The sequence below is a fragment of the Thermobia domestica genome, chromosome 2 (genome assembly GCF_964235325.1).
Source record: "Thermobia domestica chromosome 2, izTheDome1.hap1.1, whole genome shotgun sequence".
NCBI classification, from domain to species: Eukaryota; Metazoa; Arthropoda; class Insecta; order Zygentoma; family Lepismatidae; genus Thermobia; species Thermobia domestica.
Window position 1 is genome coordinate 48174620 of NC_137455.1, and position 21600 is coordinate 48196219.

The window sequence follows — 21600 nt, forward strand, 5'->3', positions numbered from 1 at the left end:
GTATTTTAATATATAGATAATAATTGGAATAGTTTTATTTTCGAGTGCTATTTTTTAATATTCGCAATATTGAAATTTTTCAACTTAAATTTTTCGCGTGTTTGAAAAAAAAAGAAATATCACTACTAGTAAAATTAACCTAATACAAACATATTTATTTTTTTCAATTTTTCCGGAAAATCGAAAAAAAACGTTTTTTTTTAAAAAAAGTTCTAAATTTCCAGAAATTTGACAACACTAGTTCAGACACACTTGTACTTTGCCCAGCATTAAACTCTGATCTTAGTTCCGACGCAGTTCGCCGCCTGTTCTGTTTTACCAGTCTGCCCAGCCTACGACGTTCGACATCTGTAATGAGGTGGGGGCACCCAATCCCTCGACATTTGGACGTCTTTTCCCCTTGGTTTCGCCACTTGCTGAAGACAATCACCATAGCACTCCTCGAACACCTGACAAGGCCTGCAGTTTCCGAAATTCTCGTGCCGAGTGTTTCTGATCGAGCACTTTCTTCAAAATAATATTAAAAATTATAGAAAAATTTTCGAGACATTCGAGTCGAGTCGAGATTTTTACCAGCTGTCTCGACTCGACTCGAGTCTCGACTCGAAAATTTGAGTCGAGAAATACGTTTGTCTCGACTCGTCTCGAATTTTACAAAGTGTGTCTCGACTCGAATCTCGACTCGAATTCGAGTCGAGTCGAGTCGAGATTCGAGACATGTCTCGACTCGAGCGCATCCCTAGTCGAATGAAACAAACTCGCTTGAATTATTGTAGAAGTAAGCGATTTAAAAAAAAAAAAAAAAAAAAAAAGTTGGAGATTTTGGTCACGTTATCATTTACCATTGTCAATTTCAATTCAAATCAATACGAGCAATTCCGAAGCTTTTCAGGTGAATTTAGAAAGAAAATAATAGCAAAAACCTAGTTAATAACAAAAATGTTAACATTTTAGTGTCGATTTTGTAGAATGTGATTTAACAAAATGTTCGTAACAATGTTACTAACAGAAATGTTGGTATCTTCTAATGAGAAAATCTAAAAATATACGAATTGTTAATAGCAACGTTGTTAGAGCCTTTCTATTTCAGGTGTGCACCTGCTGACGTTGAGGTTGATATGTGAGCGCAAGAGGAATCCCGATACAAGACCAAGACCATACCTGCAAGACCAAGAGTCTTGCACAACTACCGGTACTACTTGAATTTGTTTTATAGAATGTAAAAAAGGCTAAAGTCATTACATCTTTCACTTGAATTTCTTGGCTTCAGTAAAAATGTGTTCCCAGTAGTTTATGCAATCCGTGTGAGTCGATCTGCCCCTGTAGCATATAGCTACAGTGCGTCATTTTCTGAATCGGTTGTTCGCGTTTTCTGTAGTTATTACTAGTTTTCGAGCCACACAGGTGTTATTCTAATCAAAGCTTCTTGCACACAAAGAAATGTGCCATTGGTGCTGGATTACGATGCATTCCTTTGTTTTTAAACAATGAGGATTACTTATTGGGAAATCACACACTATTCTACAGGTGTTTGTTATCTGGAGTAAACTTAATCCTATGACCTTCAAGCTGCTAAAGTTTGGGGTCCTAGGATAAATATAGCGAAAGAGGGGCTTGTTTTTCACCCTTCAGTTGCTTTGTCTCAGGCAGTTTGTTGACGAAACGCCACAAAAGTCCAGTAAGAGGAAATTTGCAAAATAAGAAACGCAAGTGGCGAGCGCAAAAAGTAACTTTCATGCATACATCGCAAGGGCGCCGATTTCTCTGTAAATTTGGGAGGCCCATCCAGATGCAAAAGGCATATATAGAGATTTAAAGACAAATTGCATTCAAATTATACCAAATATGGTATATTATATAATATATTAAAACATTTAAATAAAAAATAAATAAACTCTTAGAGTTTTACGTCCCAGGGTTATGCCGGGAAGGCTAAAGGAGACTGTGATGATGAGAAATTAGTGAAATGGTGGAATGAAGAAAGTGGGGGGAAACGGGAAAACCCCAAGGAAACCCACGCACACTGTCTGTCCACCACAAAGTTCACGTGGCGCGAGCTGGGATCGAACCAGAACCCCATTCACCAGAGGTGAACGCTCTACCACTGAGCCACCACGGCACCCACTTGAATCGAATAGCGCAAAGTTTTAGGCTTATCACCTTAACCCTTATCAATTACAATCCCAACTAATAGGAGTGATTTTTAACAGTGGCGTAATTTCAGATTTTGCTTAGGGGAGAGGGTGATAAGATTGATATATTTATTTCATACTCACGGTGGGCAATTGCTCCGCTCCCTTAAAAACAAAATGACGCCATTGTTTCTTAAGCTTCCAAGAAACATTGTTCCGTAATTGTTTTTAACGAAATTATCTTGAAATAATACTCTTAAAGTTGAGATGAATTTTCTCAGTTGTCCTTAAACGGCGTCAAGCAAAGAAATAGCAGCAAACGGAAATTCACTTTAGTATTGCAAACTCTAGTTTATCACCTGAAACATTTCTTGTAACACTCAAGCAGAGTTTTTCATGAGTATTGATCGTATCTTACATAACGCTATGATAAACGCAACCCAGAAAAACAAGAATTTTTATTGTTGTTGAACTATTTTAACGAACGGTGCATAATAAACGTTAGATAGGAAATATGGCTTGTTATGTTCAGTTATATAACCACACGATAAATGAAACAAATAAAGTAAACTAGTAACATCTTAGTTGATACGTTCTTCCACTTGTCTGTCGTTGTTACTACTCGTTATAATTATCATTTTAATCTGGAAGGATAAAAGGATGCACGCTACTACATCAAACACGTGTGCAGATTGGAAAGCACTTGATAATGACCTACGGTCTCTGAATGTTAGGCAATTTTATACCCATAAAAAGGAATAAGATTAACAATCAAAATTTACAGTGGTACAGTAGGAAGTCGAAAATCTGAACTAATTGGGACCACAGGTAGTTCGGATTTTCAAATTGCTCAGATTTTCGAAAATGACCAAGAAAATGTCATTTAGGCCATGTACTGTACGGTATGCTCTTTATCGAGTGGTTATACAGTACACACAGTAATTACAATACCGTACGTAAGGCTACTTACATTTAATGTTTTGAAGAACCTGCTCGTACACTAAATTACACTGTTCTTGTAACTCACACTTAAACTTAACTTGTATAGGCCTAAGGGAAAATAAAAATATGTATGACAAACAATTACATATGAATGAGCTTTTGTAAAAACACTGATTTCACACAACGCCGACGGACAACCCTATTGTTTTTTTTTTTTTTTTTTTTTTTTTTTTTATCGCTAGCGCTAAAACAAAATGTAAAAAGCATCTAGGGATCGCGGATTTTTGACGTTCGGATTATCGACGTCCTACTGTATATACTGTATATTAACGTCCTACACAACATTTACCAGTTATTGTTTTTTGACAGTTCCCAAATTTAAGAGCTGGTCCTATGTACCTCTTCCAAAATCTAAGAGGGAAGCATCAACGTAGCTATGTTCTATGAAAGGGTACAGAAACCTATATTCACCCATATAACCATATAAGGTAAAAAAACTTCCATCAAAGAGGTTAAAAATCTCCCAAATTCACATTTTTAGCAATGAAAGGTAACGAGATGGATACCCAAACTTACAAAGATGTACTGACATACAAAATTTCAAATTTGGTAATTTCCAGAATTTAAGGGGTGGTGGTTCCATGTCCCCTTTCAAAGTTGAGGAGTAGGCTAAGGTATGCCTGCCAATATCACGAGGGTGTGGTCCTAGGTACCCCTAGGTCATTAACCTAGGGCCAAGGCACCCTTTTTTGTTTCGCTGACTCAGCTAGCAGTATATCAGGGTCTACTACTCTACGTGTGCGAAAACATGTTTAGACTCTCGGTTCCTTAGTAATGGACATTCAAATTTTGCGTCATATTTTTCAAACCAAAAATTCATAGCCCGGACTCATCTGACCGGGACCCAAGTTTTCCTGGTGGCAGATTCTGAGCTGCTTATATAAGCATATGATATATTATATTGATAAGACTTTCGAATTCTGAGTTACGAGCGGTCAAATTTTGAGTCATATTTTCAAAAATATAACTGATCGGCATTCACTTTGGCATGGTGGTAAACTGGAAACTACCTAAGAATGTGAAATATTATAATGCGCAGGCTTTCAGTTCCCGAGTTATGGACAGTTAAATTTTGTGTTATATTTTCGAAAACAAAAGTCCATACACCGAACGAACACACTTGATCGGGATCAAACTTGGCAGGATGGTAGATCTTTGCTGTATAAACGTGTGAGATATTGTGTTGTGCATGCTTTCCGTTCGCGAATTATGAGCAGTCAAATCGTCACTGCGCCTCCAAGAATCGCTATATGTTAAAACCACAAGTTTTCAGAAGGAAAAAAACATTCCAAACTCATAAAATTTTGCCAAATACACGGAAACGCTTGAAAAATATAATAAAATTGGTTCTGCGTATTAAGCACTGGACATGTTGTAGCTTGCTTCAACAATATTATATTACTATTTTTGTGTCTATTGCGCCTTTATAAGCACTTGGCGGATTTGTATACATTAACCAATACGTACGTGATGAGAACCTATTATTTTTTCATTGTTGTGGCGAAACAATTGAATATCCACATTATATGGGATTCTACCTGACATCTTTCAGGTTTATTTGCACCTCATAACTCATTTTCGACAAAAGTGTCACATAGCGGTTCTTCGAGGCGCAGCGACGAAATTTTGAGTCATATTTTTGAAAACAAAAATTCATACGCCGTACTCATCCGATCAGGATCATCTTTGTCATGGAACAAACTTGACCTGATACACAATCGTGTGAAATTTATGGTGTGTAACCTTCGTGTTTCCTATATTCTACAACAATAAATTGGACATAATAAAAACGTAATAAATACTGTTTAAATAGCAAATAAGTCAGTCTTGTACAGAAAAAAAAATGAAGGAGTTTTTACGACTGTGTGTATTTCTGTTGTGTTGTGACAGTTATTAACAGTTAAACGCTACAGAATAAGTTGACCCATTATATTTCTCTAGTCCCCTACGCTGGTCTAGTGGCTAGTGCATGTGCATTGATGTTCGTAGTTCTGGATTTAATTTCCGGTGGAAGAGCACAAAAATTTCCGAATCATTCACTTTCATTAAACACCCGCTTCTTTCAGACTAAAGGTCAGAATTGTGGGACGTTAAAGAAAGAAAATTGGGGAGGAAGGGTGTACTTCTCTACTAATTAACTATGGTCTTATCCGCCAAGGGGGCCGCGGTGGCTCAGTGGTAGAGCGTTCACCTGTGGTGCATGGGATCCCTGGTTCGATCCCAGCTCGCACCAAGTGAACCTTGTGGTGGACAAACACCGTGTGCGTGTGTTTCCTCAGGGTTCTCGTTTCCTCCCACTTCTTCATTCCACCATTTCATTCATTTTTCATCATCACCGTCTCCTTTAGCCTCGCCAGCATAAACGTGGGACGTAAAACTCAAAGATTTCATTTCATTTCATTTCTTCTACGTCAAAATAATTCACTAGTCATCGCTGTGCAAGAGAGTTCTGTCGTACGGTTCTGTATCTGAAGATCAAATGACGTTGTTATTGTAGTACTCTTACTTTAATATATTACTGAAATCTGAAACTCGTAACTCTTTCTCTGTGTATAACCTACATGATTCTTCAGAAACTGCCATCTACGAATACTACTAGAAACTTGAGAGTAGAAGAGAAGCCTTTGATTCGATCCCATGACATGTAAGTTTGTGGTGGATAATATCGTGTCCGTGGATTTTCCTGGGTTTCTCCCATTTCCTCCCACATTTTTCGTCCCACCATTTCCATTACAATCTTTCATTTTCATGAAACATAAGTCTCACAATTATACTATGTAGGTTAAAGGAGACGGAAGTTTTTACAAAACATCTGGATTCTGACACTCGTATACTATATCGGGCATTTTCAGAGTATCATGAAACAATTTGGAAAAACCTGTAGTTAAATTATAACACATTATAGTTATATTCACCGTTGAGTGACCATATAAACTGTTATATATGTCAGAAACCAATATACTACGTCACAACATTCTATTCTATTTTTACCATTACGTTTATTTTACATAAGATATAAGTGTGACAAAATATAATCAATTCATGCACAATGAATAGATAAAAATAAGGCTATTATATCGGAATACTTACCATCTGTCTTCAGTCTACAGTGCTGGGGTGAACAAATCTGTGTCGCAATAACACCAAATACCGCCTTATTATTAATTAATCCGGCCTTTTCGTTTGGCAGGAACTGTAAAGCTTCTGAAACACCTGGTTCAAACTCAGGTCCGTTCTGATATTTACACCAATCTAGTCTTCTGAGAACTGGGGAAACAAAACTTAAGATTTCAACTTCTGAACCTTCTTGAAGCAGTTCTTCTGTGAAGGACACAGTGAAATTAAGCATCTCTAAACGACGCTCGATCTCCAATTTCTGATTCCTCAGAACTTTCAACTTGCTCTCGCGCGCTTTCCTGATCTGCAGGTGGAGATTTTTACGATGTTCCTCCAGCACTTGAATGTACGAGTCCGTAAAACTATCTACTTCTGTCTCCACCTGACATGACCTTGTATGAATTCGTTGACTAAGTTTATATAGCTTTTCGAGACTTTCCTTAAGGTTATTGGCAGAAGGTTTCGCTTTGGACAAAGCATCTTTTATTGAATCAACATAAATATCTGCAGCCTGTGGTGCATCCATACACTGGTGATCTCTGTGTTGTAATAAACAGCAGTCTCGACAAACTACCTGTAATAACAAATGAGTATTAAAACATTGAATTGAGTTTAGTTTCTAGGTCTAATTGTCAATACTAATCCTCTATAAGTTGCCAAGTTATCGAATTCAGCAGCATCCATACAAAGGTGCTAATTCAGCTATCCTAAGCCTGAAAATTAAAAGCACTGCGACTTTACCTATATCAACAATGTTATTATTTTTATTTTAAAAAGCTTTACTGTACTATCAACGGATCATTTTCAGATTGTAATTATAGTTGGTAACCAATGCATTAGGTGTAACCAAGTGATAAACTGAAAAAAAATCATAGTCGCTGCCCCTTTTCTGTTACCTCTCTACAGAAAATAACGAATAATAATAATAAAATAACGAATAATAATAATAATAATAATAATAATAATAATAATAATAATAATAATAATAATAATAATAATAATAATAATAATAATGCCTTTCAGTATTGTGGCGCAATATCATGTTTGTTTGAACCCTGTACTGCAATAAATAGATTTTCTTTTAATCTTTCGCAAAGTCGGAAGAATAGCGCACAAAATTTGCTTTTACTGATAACGTTAGAAACAATTATTTACTAACTTGTTTGTACTTATTGTTAAGTTCTCCTTGTTTGGGAAAAGGTGAAACAAAGTTTTATGTTAGAACTCTTTCTTAATTCGATGAAATTATCCGATTGTCAAGGTTTTCCCAGAATTGTAAAAAACACGACTGTTTTTTCTTTACAATACAATGTTCATATATAGCTGAGCTATCCAATAGCTACTACTATAACAAGAGTATCAACATTATTTTGATCTAGTTCCCAGACTAATGGACAAAACTAGGAAAGAACTCATTTTGGAAGGAAATGGTTTCTAATGAAACTTTGGCGACAGACGTAGGTTAATAACGAGCTATGTAAACGAAGCCAGCACATTTGATTCAGTTATTCCTTTAGCTTCTAGAGATGTTAATACGGTTGTCATTATAACTGTGTCTGTCACTGTTAGCAGAAGACAAACATAAGCACTTACAATCTACTATTTTAACAATCTGTTTTGTTATATTTGTACCGTGGCGGTCGGGGGTGTCCATGCTCCCCCAACGGCTTGGGCGCAACCCTCCCTAATTTATCATTCTACCCTAAGTATATTTTTCACACCCAAAATTTACAAATCCTCCCCACAAATTTACCATTTTTCAGTCTGATTGTACCATTTACAGAATTTCTGTATAACATTATTATTTAGTTTTAATAACTGTATGTTAAAACTGTTTTGTTTATTACAAATTAAATACAACTATTATTTAAAAAGTAGTTCACAGGAAACCAAAACAACATGATACGTAACCAAATGCAGCTGAGTTCGTTTCTCTAGTCGCTGCCTTAACTTAGATTTTATTGGCGTTGTTATTCTGACAGCACTGTAATTTCTATGGATGACAACACTGAAAATTCTTCATGTTCATATTTTCTGTTGTAGAATAACATTATCTATGATTATGCTAAGTTGCATTTCATTATCTCCTTTCACTTATGAATAAACAAACAAAAGAGAAACGGTAAATTTTGTATTAGCCTATTTTTAGTAAGTCAGGCTCTTAAGTATACAATCTGATCGAGCAGAATGAAAACTGGCAATTATTATTGGCGATGAACTTCACTCTATAACACCATAAAATTCGTGGGTTTTTTTTTTTCTTCGATTTTATCAAAAAATTACGGACTTGATTTTACCCTCAAGTATATACCATCAACCATAATTAACATAACATTTTGCATTATCGCGTGTACGTAGTCTTTCATTCTAAATAGCAAATAAAAAAAAAATACTGCACTTCCGAGAGGAATATTCTGTAATACAGAACGCAATAAAACCAAAGCCAACATATTCGACGAGAAGTGTTCTATGCAGTGTGCTCGGGGCACAAGTCCTGCCAATTTCACTGAGACAAAGAAAAAAAAAAAAACTTAACGTTTACGTTACGTAAGATTTTGGTTTCATATTGTTGATGGATATTTAAAAAATGGATATTAGTACTCAAGTAGTCATTTCCAAATTAAACAGCTACATTTTTCAGAAGCATTTATATTGTGATGGTAGCCTGTGGTACTTACATCTTACGTTAAGGTGCAAAGTAGAAATTAGTCCTAGAATTTCTAGACGTAATTATTTAATATTTTCAAAGAATCACTTAGTGAAAAGATTTGTTTACGATATATTTGACACACTACACGAATTCAACTATGATTTCATTGTCTTAGATGACAAGCTAAGCAAGAAGGAAGACCATCTGAAAAACATTGATTAATGTACCAATTAGTATTTTGCATTCTCTACAAAATTACGTAAAAGAAAAATCTTCAATTTCTAAACTACTTTTAAAAAATAAGGATGCAACTGATAAGTATGTAAGGTCATGATAAATATTTAAGTATGAATACATAATTCATAAGTTGTTATAAAGGCGCTAATGTCGGACGATATTTTATGCAAATAAGTTCGTTGTACGCTTACTATGTCACAAGTAGTTTGCAATACGGCCAATTTTTGCAATACGGCATATAATCAATAGGCCTACTCTTAATGTATTGGCATATACCCTACCCTATTGGCGGCTCTTCAGGGAACAAACCTTACCTAATTATATAATTCTAGTACACAAGAATTAGAGCATTAGCCTGGATATCCGAAGTGCCGGGTTTCTTATAGCGATAACATTTGGATTTTTACCGATGTTACTTACCTCATAAGCACCCACTAATATATTCTACGTGTTCACATAGACACTCGGAATCTATGTGTTCGCATCGATAATATCTAATATTAGGGTCTTGTGGATAATCTTATAACATTGTGGATAATATTACGGTCTTCAATTATTAGCAACGAATTTTTGTGGCATAAAAAAGAGAAAGCAAGCAAGAAAGAAAAGATCCCCGACTACTTTCCTATCAACTTCTATCGAGAATGTTCTAACGAAAGAAAGTATGTTGCTAACTGTAAAAGATGTGACAAAATTATATTTGTCTTGTTTTAGAGACGCGAAAGATTTGTCAAGATATTCGACTAGAGTTTACTAATTCTACCCCCAACTCCATGCCTACCAATACAAAAAATAAATAAATAAATAAATAAAATAAATAAAATAGTGGTACATATACAAGTAATTTTGAAGTTAGTATTGGAATTGTCGCTCACCTGCAGACATGTTTCACACATCATCCGCAGTTCCTGGTCTGGATGCAAGGGACACATCACCTGACTTAGCACCCGTGTTATTCCCCTTTGCTTTGCTTCTTCTAAGTCCAGCACTTCGTGATTTGCCGTTCGGCGCTGTCTTTGATGAGCCTCTGAACAAAAGGAACATAAGTTGAGAAGACAGTCTGAGCAACGAGCAGTTGCCTGGACATCCGTGGAACATAAATCGCACAAAAGTCGAGTAGTTTCCTTGTTCAGAGAAGCCAAAACTATTTTGTGTTGGAGAATATAATGAAAGGGTAGCATTTCAACACCCCCAGTGGATAATTTCGTCTCTGCTCCGCACGTGGGGCACTTTAAAGTTCTTCTATTGCTCGTAACGAGCCTAGAACGAGCTATTCGTCGTTCCAATCTTGGGGTCCAGCTGCCGTCGGAACCAGACTTTGCGCTTCTCCCATCTGAAGTGTCTCCTCCTCGACTCTCGGTGTCATTACTAGAAGCAGAGCCATTGACGCAGCTGCCATTCTCCAACTTTCTCTCCTCAGAGGCAGCGAACTTCACCGTAGCAAAAGAGGCTTTAAATACAAGAAACAGTGATTACCTTATATGTTGCACACTTTTAGCGTGTGAAAAATACATAACACAATAATAAAATTACTATAAAATCAGAGTAGCTACTTCAGTGAAATACACATTTTTTTTTTCGTAAGAAGTAGTTCTTTTTATAACGTCATGTTCTTTTAGACAAACTTCTCACCAATAAGAAATGTATCGTAAAATATATCTACAACTCTGTTTCGTAGATCGAACTTTCAAAGGACGCCAGAACCTTCCCCTCAAAATTTTTACTCCACTAAATAGAATTTTAATTCATTTTAATAACTTATTTACAAAAAATAACCATTTCCCGATATTTCCCCTTAAATACGATCTTGCTACTTCGTAATATTAAAATTCTTGAAATATATTTTAGTTTTAGCACTTTAAAAAAATTATAAGGGAAATACGAAGCACGTCCTATTAAAAATATTTTTATAAAGTACCGAAACTCAACATCGTGATCAAATAAGATATTTAAATTTTATCTTGCCATTGAGATTAAAAACAACAACAACAACAAAATCTTAGTTAATAGGCGATCCAAATGATTTGTTTAGACCCTATTACAATCCAAATTTCAGTAGAATATCGAGAATATTAATAGGTCACTAAAAAATTAACTGTTTTCATTAAACTAATACACCTATAGATATAGCAATTTGCCATGCATCCAGCTTTTGTCAGACGTGTTCTAGGATTGTTCACTATGTCCCACAAGCGTTTAAATTATTTGTATTTTTGAATTGTAAGGCATTTAATCACGTTTATATTCGTTTTGCATTTTGTCTTTAAAAAATTACTACAAAAAATGACAGAAATTCTTAGTTTGCATCATATTATTAAGGTCTTTCTTATGCCCTTAAAATTAAAACAAACTTTGAAGCACTCTCGGAAAATAGGAGTTCGGTTTGGAAAAAAGAATTAATACAATTTCGAAAAAAAAAAAAATGTTAGACTTTATGAAGTATACATCGATTATCTACAAAAATGGATAAGCCTTTTGAAAGAAATGTAAGTGTTTCCAATTAATTGAACTCCAATACCTATATTAAAGACTTAAAAGTTCGATGAAATTGTCTTTTGTCTGGAGTATCTTGAAAGTAAAAATATGCCCAAAGAAGATTTGAAACTTCTTGATTATTTTTACAATATTCACCTTGTATTTCGCAATTTCTGATTCGCAAAGTTCGGCACTTTCTGAAAAAAAAAGTACTATATTCGATAATTTAGATATGATAACCGTACGTACAGATGTATGGGAACTGATACACAGAAAATGAGTATCAGAAGTAATAGAAAATTTATAGGAGAGTAAGTAGAGTTGTACATATACGTGTTATACTACGACTTTTACCTTCTGATTGTGTATCGCCATTCTGATAAGATGAATCTTGATTACTAAGTTCCAAATTCCTAAGGCAGGCAGTGCAGAAGGTATGCAGACAATGTAACACACGAGGTTCTACAAACTGCTTCCTGCATAAAGGGCACACAAAACTATCTACATCACCCTCATGGAACATTCTGAAAGACAAAGACATTAAGTTTGAAGTTAACTTTCCGAACAATAAGAAATGACATACACAGAAAATGTAGACAAATCGCATTTAATTATGGAAAACAGATTTATACTGTATTTTGTTTCTTAAACAATCGACTGGAGTTTACAATCGCTTTTTACCATCTAAATTCTATGATATGCTTTATGGCCAAAATTTTCCGGAATCGGAAATTTCACTTTCCAGATTTTTCTGAATTCCGGAATTGTTCTGACTTCCGGGATTTTCTAAATTCCAGAATTTTCCCGAATTGTGGAAGTTTTAATTCCGAAAATTTTCCGAATTCCGGATTTTTTCCGAAATCCAGAATTTTTCCGATTTTACTTTCCAGATTCCGGAAAGTAAAAATGGTGAACACACGTTAACTTAATTTTTCCAATAGTCAAGGAGAGTTTTCTGTAAACACTGATGCTTGTCCACTCAACTTTCCACAGAAACTTTAGCCTGAGAAACATACTAAGGATATCAGTGTCATTTCGACGTAAGGCAAATGTTGCAATTTCTTTAAATTTTTCACAGAATCTTGATAAGTCTTTAGCCTGGCACTCTTCTTCCAACTCAATACCATATTTCTCTCCTTCCTCCACCTCCTCTTTTCTTTTAAGCTTTCCATATAATTTTCGATTAAAGCACATATATCCGTCGTGCCTGCTCCAGTTTGCACATCACTATATGTTTTGCTAAAAATACTTGTATATCTAACTACACGATGTCTAAAACCTAAATCCTGCACTCCGAAATTTAAAATTTTCCGCTAAGAGACTTCTTTGATTTCCGTTGTCCGCGTAATACAGTTTCCGTTAAATGAACAGGATTTTCGCCAGTAAACTCATGGGACCGTGAAATATTTCCGTTTAATAAAGGTCTCTTGAAGATAGGTTTTACTGTAATTCTATATCCGAGTACGCCTCATTGTGGGTCCACAAACCTTCGAAGTTGCCAGCTTACAATAGGTTTTCTGTCAGATTAAAGCAGGAATTCGGGCGAGTAGTTCATCGGTGCGAGCGAGTATTTAATATCATACCGAAGGTAAGTAAATGATTTCTATTGTGGAGTGTGGGCCAGTAGCTAGTTTTCTAGGGGTAGTAAAATTTTGTTGCTTATTTGCATCCCTGAATTAAAGCAAAACGCCTGAAATGTCCATCAACCCGCTATACGCAGCTCCTCTACTGGTTGCCTTTCACAAGGGTCAATAGGGCCAAAACAACGCCTAAAGCGTGGAATAGAAAAAGACATGTCTTTTTTTCTTGAAAATTTGAGTGAGAACTGGCAAATTTACACAAAATTTGAAATCAACCAGCGAAAACGGCACGTTTCTAGCACCTGTTGTTTTCGAGATCTCACTGTCGAAAGGATTGGCCACAAACATATAAAGGTTCACAAATAACCGTAAATCAAAGTTTATATGTTGGAGCTCAGGCGCTTTTGTTGGTATTGTAGCATTTTAATAAATAGATACACTAGCTGAAACTGCGCTCTATACATAGCGCATCATTCACATATGAGCATGAATCTCCTTGCAATTCCTCACATCTGTACATGTCCTTTTACAGACACAAGTGAAAGACGTCTTAATAAAAATTGGCAAGATATACCGTAAAGGGGAGGTTTTTCCATTACTTTTTCAATATCTCGCACCGTTTGCAAGATTTGAGCCTACTTCCGGTTGGAGTTTTTAATTCATGTATGATCAGTGTTTTTTCTTTCTTCTTGTATGCAGTATGTAAGCAAATACATTACACACACAATTAATTATAATGCCAGTGATATATGATGTTCAATGGGCAAAACACTCCAAACATAAGATTCAACTTAGACTGGAGAAATGGTTATCCTTCATTTTTCATTGCAATTTGGCCATGAGACAAACGCCTGAGCGATATGCAACCCCTATATAAAATTGTGGTGTTGGAATGTATAATGCACAGGATATAATGCTTTACCTCTTTTTTTTTTTTTTAATCAATACTTCCAGTGTACACGTAAAAATGTAATAAAGAAATAATGGCCATGTTTTTTAAACATTCAATTAGAACTGGGCAATCGACACAAAATTTGCAATCGATCAGTGAAAACGTCAACTTTCTAGAGCCTGTAGTTTCCGAGATCTCATTGTCGAAAGGATTGGCCACAAACATATAGTTTAAAATTGAAATGCTATAATAGCAATTAAAAACTCTTGAGCTTTAACCTATAACTTTAGCTTTCAAATCTTTCATTTACGGTTATGTGTGATTTCACGTTTAACAGAGACAAACATTTTAAGTATTTGTACTTTAAATAGTCTAAATTAGTTAACTATATCTTTTTCATAAAGTTTATATATAAAATTATTGTTCAAAGCCTTTGTATCTTAACAAGCCTTCTCTAAAATCAATGCATGTGAATTGTGCTTCCATCTTCCGAGTTCTTTTAAACTATATGTTGAGGACGTTTATATGTTTGTGGCCAATCCTTTCGACAATGAGATCTCGGAAACTACAGGCTCTAGAAAGATGACGTTTTCACTGATCGATTGGAAATTTTGCGTAGATTGTCCAGTTCTAATTGAATATTTAAAAAACATGGCCATTATTTCTTTAATGGATTTTTTTTTGGGGTACACTAGAAGCGTTGAAATTTAAAAAAAACTAAAGCATCATATCCTATGCGTTATACATTCCAACAGCACATTGTTGTATATTGGTGTTGTATATGTATCAGGCGTTTGTTTCATGGCCAAATAATAATGGGAAAGGAAGGATAACCATTTCTCGAGTCTAAGATAAATCTTTATTTTTTGAGTGTTTTGTCCAATGAACACCATATATAACTGACATAATTAATTATATATGTAATGTATTTGCTTATTACATACTGCATGCAAGAAGAAAGAAAACGCTGGTCATACATGAATTAGAAACTCCAACCGGAAGTAGGCTCAAATCTTGCAAACGGTGCGAGATATTGAGAAAAAATAATCGAAAAAAATCTCCCCTTTATGATACCCCTTGTCGATTTTTTTTTTTATCAAAACGTCTTTCGCTTGTGTCTATAAAGGGACATGTACATGTGAGGAATGAGGAGGAGATTTATGCTCATATGCGAATGATGCGCTATGTAGAGAGCACAGGTTCAGTTAGTATGGTTCAAAAGAACTCCAAAGATGGTAGTACAATTCATATGCATTGATTTTGGAAAAGGCTTATTGAAATACAAAGGTTCTGAACAATAGTTTTAAAACATAAACTTTATAAAAAAGATGTATTTAAAGAATTTATTTAAAGTACACACACTTTAAAATACTGTCTGTGTTAAGCGTGAAATCACAAATAACCGTAAATCAAAGACTTGAATTCCAAAGTTAGAGGTTGGAGTTCAGGCGTTTTTATAGCTTTCATAGCATTTTATTAGATAAATATTTTTATTTTACTACTCTTAGATGTCAGTCTTCTCACTGTCACTCTTTCTCGCTTTTCGGGGTAGCAGTGGTTGTCTTACCCCATAATATATATATATACAGATTGTAAGTCATATGGGTACAGTCCGCAGCCAAAAAAAAAACCCTACAACATGAGCACATAAGTTTATTATGAAACTACGCCTAACAGCCTCCCCTGCACACTTATTTTGGAGCGAAAGACTTCGTCGTTTTTTGAATAAATTTATATGCTCACGTTGCAGGTCTTTCGCTACGGACTGTGCCAACTTTGGTTGAAATTACTTCATGCTAGAATATACATTTGTATATAGATTTATTAATTTATACCATTAACTACAGTTTAACTCAAGCTCAAAGCATATAGGTCTACGTGTTAAATAGGACTTGGGCTATCGTGACGACTGATTTTGGGAGCTAGTGTCCAAAAGTCAGAAGAAACTTTTCGAGCACTGCTTACACAATGACCAGCCAAGACATTATGACCTTTTGATCAAATCGTTTGGTTCCGATTTCACGATACACAATGTTGTTGCACCGCTGGCATCTATGGCTTTAAGCCCGTCATGTATGACGTCCCTGGGGAGGGGGGAAGGAAGAAAGGAAGGAATGGGGAATGAAAATAGCAGCCTGGGACCTGTGTTAGCTATCATCCCGGCATTTAGTTGGTGCAAATGAGGAAAATTTAGGAAAATTTTCATTCAGGATAGCTGACCTGAAAAAGTTACCTTTTTTGATCGAATATTTTCACCAGGAATCGAACTCGGGAACAGTCGCATCAAAAGGCGAAAGCGTTACCGACTACGCTATGTGGGGCCACAAACAGTGATTTAAGAATTGGTCTTCGAAGTCGGGCAAGTTAAACAGAAGTGGGGGTGGAAACTGCAAAGTCATATAACAATATTAATTGTTATTCAAGCATCTCTCATCATCTTTCGAGCACCTTTCTTATTCGAGATGTGTGTAACTAACAGATATAAAAGAGGTAGTTTTGATTGATATTTGTTTACAATTTCATGTTTTATTTATTTTTTTTATTAATTATCAGTTTTGTGTGAAAACAAATGAAAATGAAGTCTTTCAGTTTAACGGCTAATGATTATGTCCCTTAGGCTAAGGGAGATGGATGATTAAAGCAAGTGAATCATAGAAGAATTGGTGGAATGAGAATGCGAGGAAACGGAAGTGGCCTGAGATAAGCCACGGACACGGTGTTGTCCACCACAAACTTAATTGGCCGGAAGTCGAACTAGGGACTCCACGCACTAGAGGTAAGCGCTCTACCACTGAACCACCGTGCCTTTCCTCGTATGAAAACTGTAACTTTTCATAATAACCAATTAGTTTTCGAATACCTTTAATTTTATACTTAAAAAAAAAAAACGTTAACTTTCACAAATCAAAACAATTCACATTACACAGTAGTGAAAATTGTGATTTTTAATTTTAATTTTAATCAATTAGTTTTTACTTTCCAGTAATGAAAGAAGAGAGTAAAGTATGGAACAAATCGAATTCGAGATTTCAACAAATTGACACGTTTCATGGCCTATACTCTACCAAAAACGTGATTTTGCGACATTTGTCCCTCTGTTCGTCCTTATTTACCCGTACACTCGCCTAGAGGCCACGCCGTTCAATGTGTCGAGAATAAATTTTAAATTTAAGGTTTTTATGTGATTATCCATGGGAAGGAATTCCGAATTTTCTTCCTAGCCCTAAAATTAAGGATAATTTACTGACGAAAGAAAATCTCAAAAACGGCTGTAACAATTTTGTTCATATACCTATTTCATAAAACAAATTTTCAATAACAATCCTATAATGTATCTCAGAAATTCGAGAACGGGTAGTTTACTCTTGGGGTAAAATTTTCTGAAAATCAACTTAGGCTATTTTTATTATATTTCATCAATAAACCATTTATTAATGACTTGACAATATGACATAACTCATCTGTCCTGAGAAAATGTACGAGGGTAGTATGTTGTTGGCATGAGTTTTTTTAGGTGATTTCCTTAAAAAATGACTCATGTAATTTTGTTCAATTTCATAAATAAATATTTCATTAATATTCCTATAATGTTCCATAAACAACTTTCATGAGAATGTCCACAAGGGGTAGTTTACTCTAGAGGTAAGTTTATATATATATATATATATATATATATATATATATATAAATAAAGTTTTGTGAAGTACGACTTCCGCGATTTTATTTTATATACAAATATTTCATCAATAACCCTAATCTAGCGTATCAGCCGTTTTCTTATGGAAAAATCTACAAGAGGTAGTTTACTTTTGAGGGTGATTTTACTTTGGGCGAAAAGTTTCCAAAAACGCCTAATAATGTTGTTGGTATTTCACAAGAAAATGTTTCATTAATAACTGCAGCTCACCAAGATTTAGTTTAAGAAACTGGATCGAGAAAGTATATTGCGGTGGCGCGTATCATTTACTTCTAACAATTTTTAATTTACTCAGTTAATTTTTCATAGTTTTTATTTTCTTAAATTTTAATTCGTTAATTTTTTTAAAATAATTTTTCCAACTATTAATGTAAGGAGGGAAATATCTATTCTTGGGACAGTGATTTGATTGCAGACAACCGCCTCTCACTATCTTCACTGTTATTGGTATATGATGATCAATGTTAAAACCAGAAATGGTCCATTTCTACCAGTTCCGATTTGAACAGAGAGCTAACAGGGAGGCGGAACCTATTCTTCCAAGGCTGAATCGATTAAAAAAAAAAAAAAAAAGCTTTTTATTTCTTACGATTTTTTCTCCGATACCTATCTACATAGACAGATCGATATGACCGATCTACATACGACTTCCCATACTTATTCATACCATATTTTGGACGTCTACAGGGTGTTTCAAAACAACACTGACAACGTTTGGCAGGTGATTCCTGACACCAAGATAAGGCAAAAAGTATAGACCAATCTGGGTGCATAAATGCTTCCTTTTGGAGTTATAAGCGGCTGGAAACATGTAAAAATGAACTTTAAAGGTTCATAGCTCCCAAATTATGGGACCTACCCTAGTCGGGTCAAGACTTCAGTTAAGAACTAGTATGTGTCCTATCAAAATATCAATGTTTCAGTATCCTGCGGTACTTCTGCAACAGTTTTTACAGAGGTAGCTAGTGAGTGCTTCAAATTATATGCCCTTGGCCAAACTCCCTCTATAAAGATTGTTGCGTAAGTACAGCAGGATTCTGAAACATGTATTTTTGCATAGGACACATAGTAGTTTCTAAGTGAAGTCTTGACCCGACTACAGTAGGTTCATAGTTTTGGAGCTATGGACCTTTAAAGTTCATTTTTTTTTTCATGTTTTCGGCAGCCTATAACTCAGAAAGGAAACATTTTTGCACCCATTTCACGTTTATGTGCACATGTGACAACTTCAGATACGTACATTCGAAAAATGATCTCGCAGTTGTGTCATCGCAGAATCGATGCTTTACTTTTAAGTACTTCAGAATATTAACAATTATTTAAATTCTATTTCTAGTCTAATAACTGAAAGGAGAGTGACAAGAAGGCTTAGTAGTAAAATGTTCACCTCTCGTGTGAGGAGTTCTTGGTTCAATCCCAAGCGGTATGCCTGTGTGTAGCGATATCACGCCTGTGGGTTTTCTCGGGATTCTCTTTTTCTCCAACTGTATCATTCGATCTTACAATCTGATCATTCACTGTCATTAACCATTCGTCCTACAGAGCATAAATACAGGACGTAAAATTAAAGATATGTTATATCTGGTTCTAAAGTCTAATGAATAAACTATGATACATATACCACACATGTACCAAGAGGGAAAGAAGTTAGACTTAAGAAAATTTAAAAGAAAACACTGGTAAAAATCTCACGCATCTTCGACCTCTGGATCGACTGAAGTTTGACACTACATGATACTAGGTAAAAATATGTTTTCATTAGAGATAAACCATTCTCATGTACAGAAATAGTGTGCTGTAACAGGCATCAATTAAGTTAAATTTCCAAGTATTATTTACAAGTCATGCAAGGTTTATTATTGTGGTCTTGCTACAGAACATCATATTCTTAGAAATAGATATGAACTATACCTAGTAACAGGGATGAATGAATCTGTTGAAGATCGTAACTGTCGAGTGTTATTCATCATAGCTTCCACTTCCCTGTTGTAATATTTCAACGTGATCCCATTAACATTTCCAAACCGTTGAGAACGTCTCCGGGAAACACTTCCGAAAATACACATAACATGTTCTTCCTCCATGGATCAATGAACTTTTACTCATCCCTCATCATATGCACTTTCTTCGCTTGATCACTATTCAACAGCTTGTTCCTTGTTTTCTTCAGAAATACTCATATCTTCTCACATCTCTGGTACGACTCTTCCACTAATGTCTGACCTTCGTATCTGTAGAAATGTCTTTTCCCCTCGTTTTCTATCTCCTGGAATCCCGCCACACTTAAACTATTAACAGGATAATTCTGACAAATGAGCCTTGTCTTCATTAAAAGTTTTCAAGTTTGATATAAAATAAGAACCCATTAGTGTGTTAAGTTCAGATGTATTATCCGAGTAATTTATTGATCACGGATTGGTCTACCTCATAAAGTGATAAAAGGAAAACTACGTATTTTTTTCTTTTAATATTGAAAATATATATATAAATGTGTGTTTACAATGTAATTCTTAGATATCTGTTATAAATCTGCATAAAGTGAATCAATGATATAAATAAAATGTCTTTCAGTTACAAGAGTATAATGATTTCACATTATAAAAAAATTAATCTACGGAAGAAAGTATTAATGTAAAACTTCGCGACAGAAATGGATAGTTGAGACAATAGTGTATGTAGCAAAATTGCCCTACAAATAGGCCTACACGAACTTTATACAGAAGCTAGAACTGATTTTTCTCTATTATTGTCACATAGCTACTAGTCAAGCAGATCTCTTACGTAATTATAAAAGGATACCACACACATATATACACACACACTTTCACCAACCGACTGCGGTTTCTAGGATGTTGTACACCGTGTACGAGGTGAAGCACTAACACAACGTTTCCTTTGACAGCATCCAGCTCCACTGGCTTGTTTTTCATTGCTACCTCTTCTCGCTCTCTTTCCGTTTTTCCAGCTTCATCTTTTCCTCTTCCATTCACAGCACATATGTATGTGTGTGATCACCATGCACGCACAGTATATTTACACAACGCCTGTGAATGCGCACACCCGCAGCAAAATAGAATGGTCAGCCAATCATGCCAAAGGCAAACAAGATGAGTTAGGGGTTTTCAACACGTTCTTATTTAGCCCCTAATTGATAGGGAGTCGGATGTTCCAGAAAAACAGGGCTCAAACACATTAAGGGATGGTACTACAAGGCAGTTTTTTTTTTTTTTTTTTTTTGGCTTCCTTCTTTCTCGCTCAAGATTAATTATTTTTTTCATTTTCCAAAAAGAAAGAATCTTAACAGGGATGCCGGAGTGATGACAGATATTGCATATAAAGGCGTTCTTGCACCTCAAGGAATAAACAATAATTAAAAAAAAAAAAAAAAAGTCGGAACATCTGGCTGAATCCTAGTGCGGCATGCAAGTATCTTTCGGGAAGATTAATTAGATTTTACCGCGGATTTTAGGAAGGGATTTCTATTTTAACGTAATCTGACGGCTGAACACATATGGAAAGGCAAGGTAGCTTAGTGATAGAAGGTCCACCTATCAGGGGGGAGGGAGGGGAGATTGGTAACTTAGGCTTGTGACGGTTAGAGTGCTCTATAGTATTTATTCCACTAATTCGTTAGGATTTAAGATCTAGACTTCTGGACTTTCGGCATCTATCGCTATGTTAGTTCGTTACGTTTGAGGGATGACGTCCTTCGGCGAGCACACTATCCGGGGAAAGGGAAGGAAGGAAAGAAGTGGTCTGAGAGCTATATGTTAGGTACAACCTGGCATTTGTGATGGCTGGCCTGAAAAAGCTTTTTA

General features: G+C 35.4%; 1 protein-coding gene across 2 annotated transcripts in view; it reads right to left on the reverse strand.

Moving 5' to 3' along the window:
- The window catches only part of LOC145671739 (E3 ubiquitin-protein ligase TRIM45), a 161675-nt gene that overhangs the window by 55558 nt on the left and 84517 nt on the right, over positions 1–21600 (reverse strand). The window contains exons 1-4 of one of the 2 annotated variants that reach the window (XM_081740944.1): positions 19694–20746; positions 11968–12137; positions 10014–10588; positions 6225–6825 (exon numbers count right to left, since the gene is read on the reverse strand). In XM_081740944.1, the coding sequence (XP_081597070.1) occupies positions 6225–6825; positions 10014–10588; positions 11968–12137; positions 19694–19866 (1519 nt within the window). In that variant the 5' untranslated portion in view covers positions 19867–20746. Of the gene's footprint in view, positions 1–6224; positions 6826–10013; positions 10589–11967; positions 12138–19693; positions 20747–21600 lie in introns of those variants that run through there. The other variant, XM_081740948.1, reaches the window with a different exon arrangement.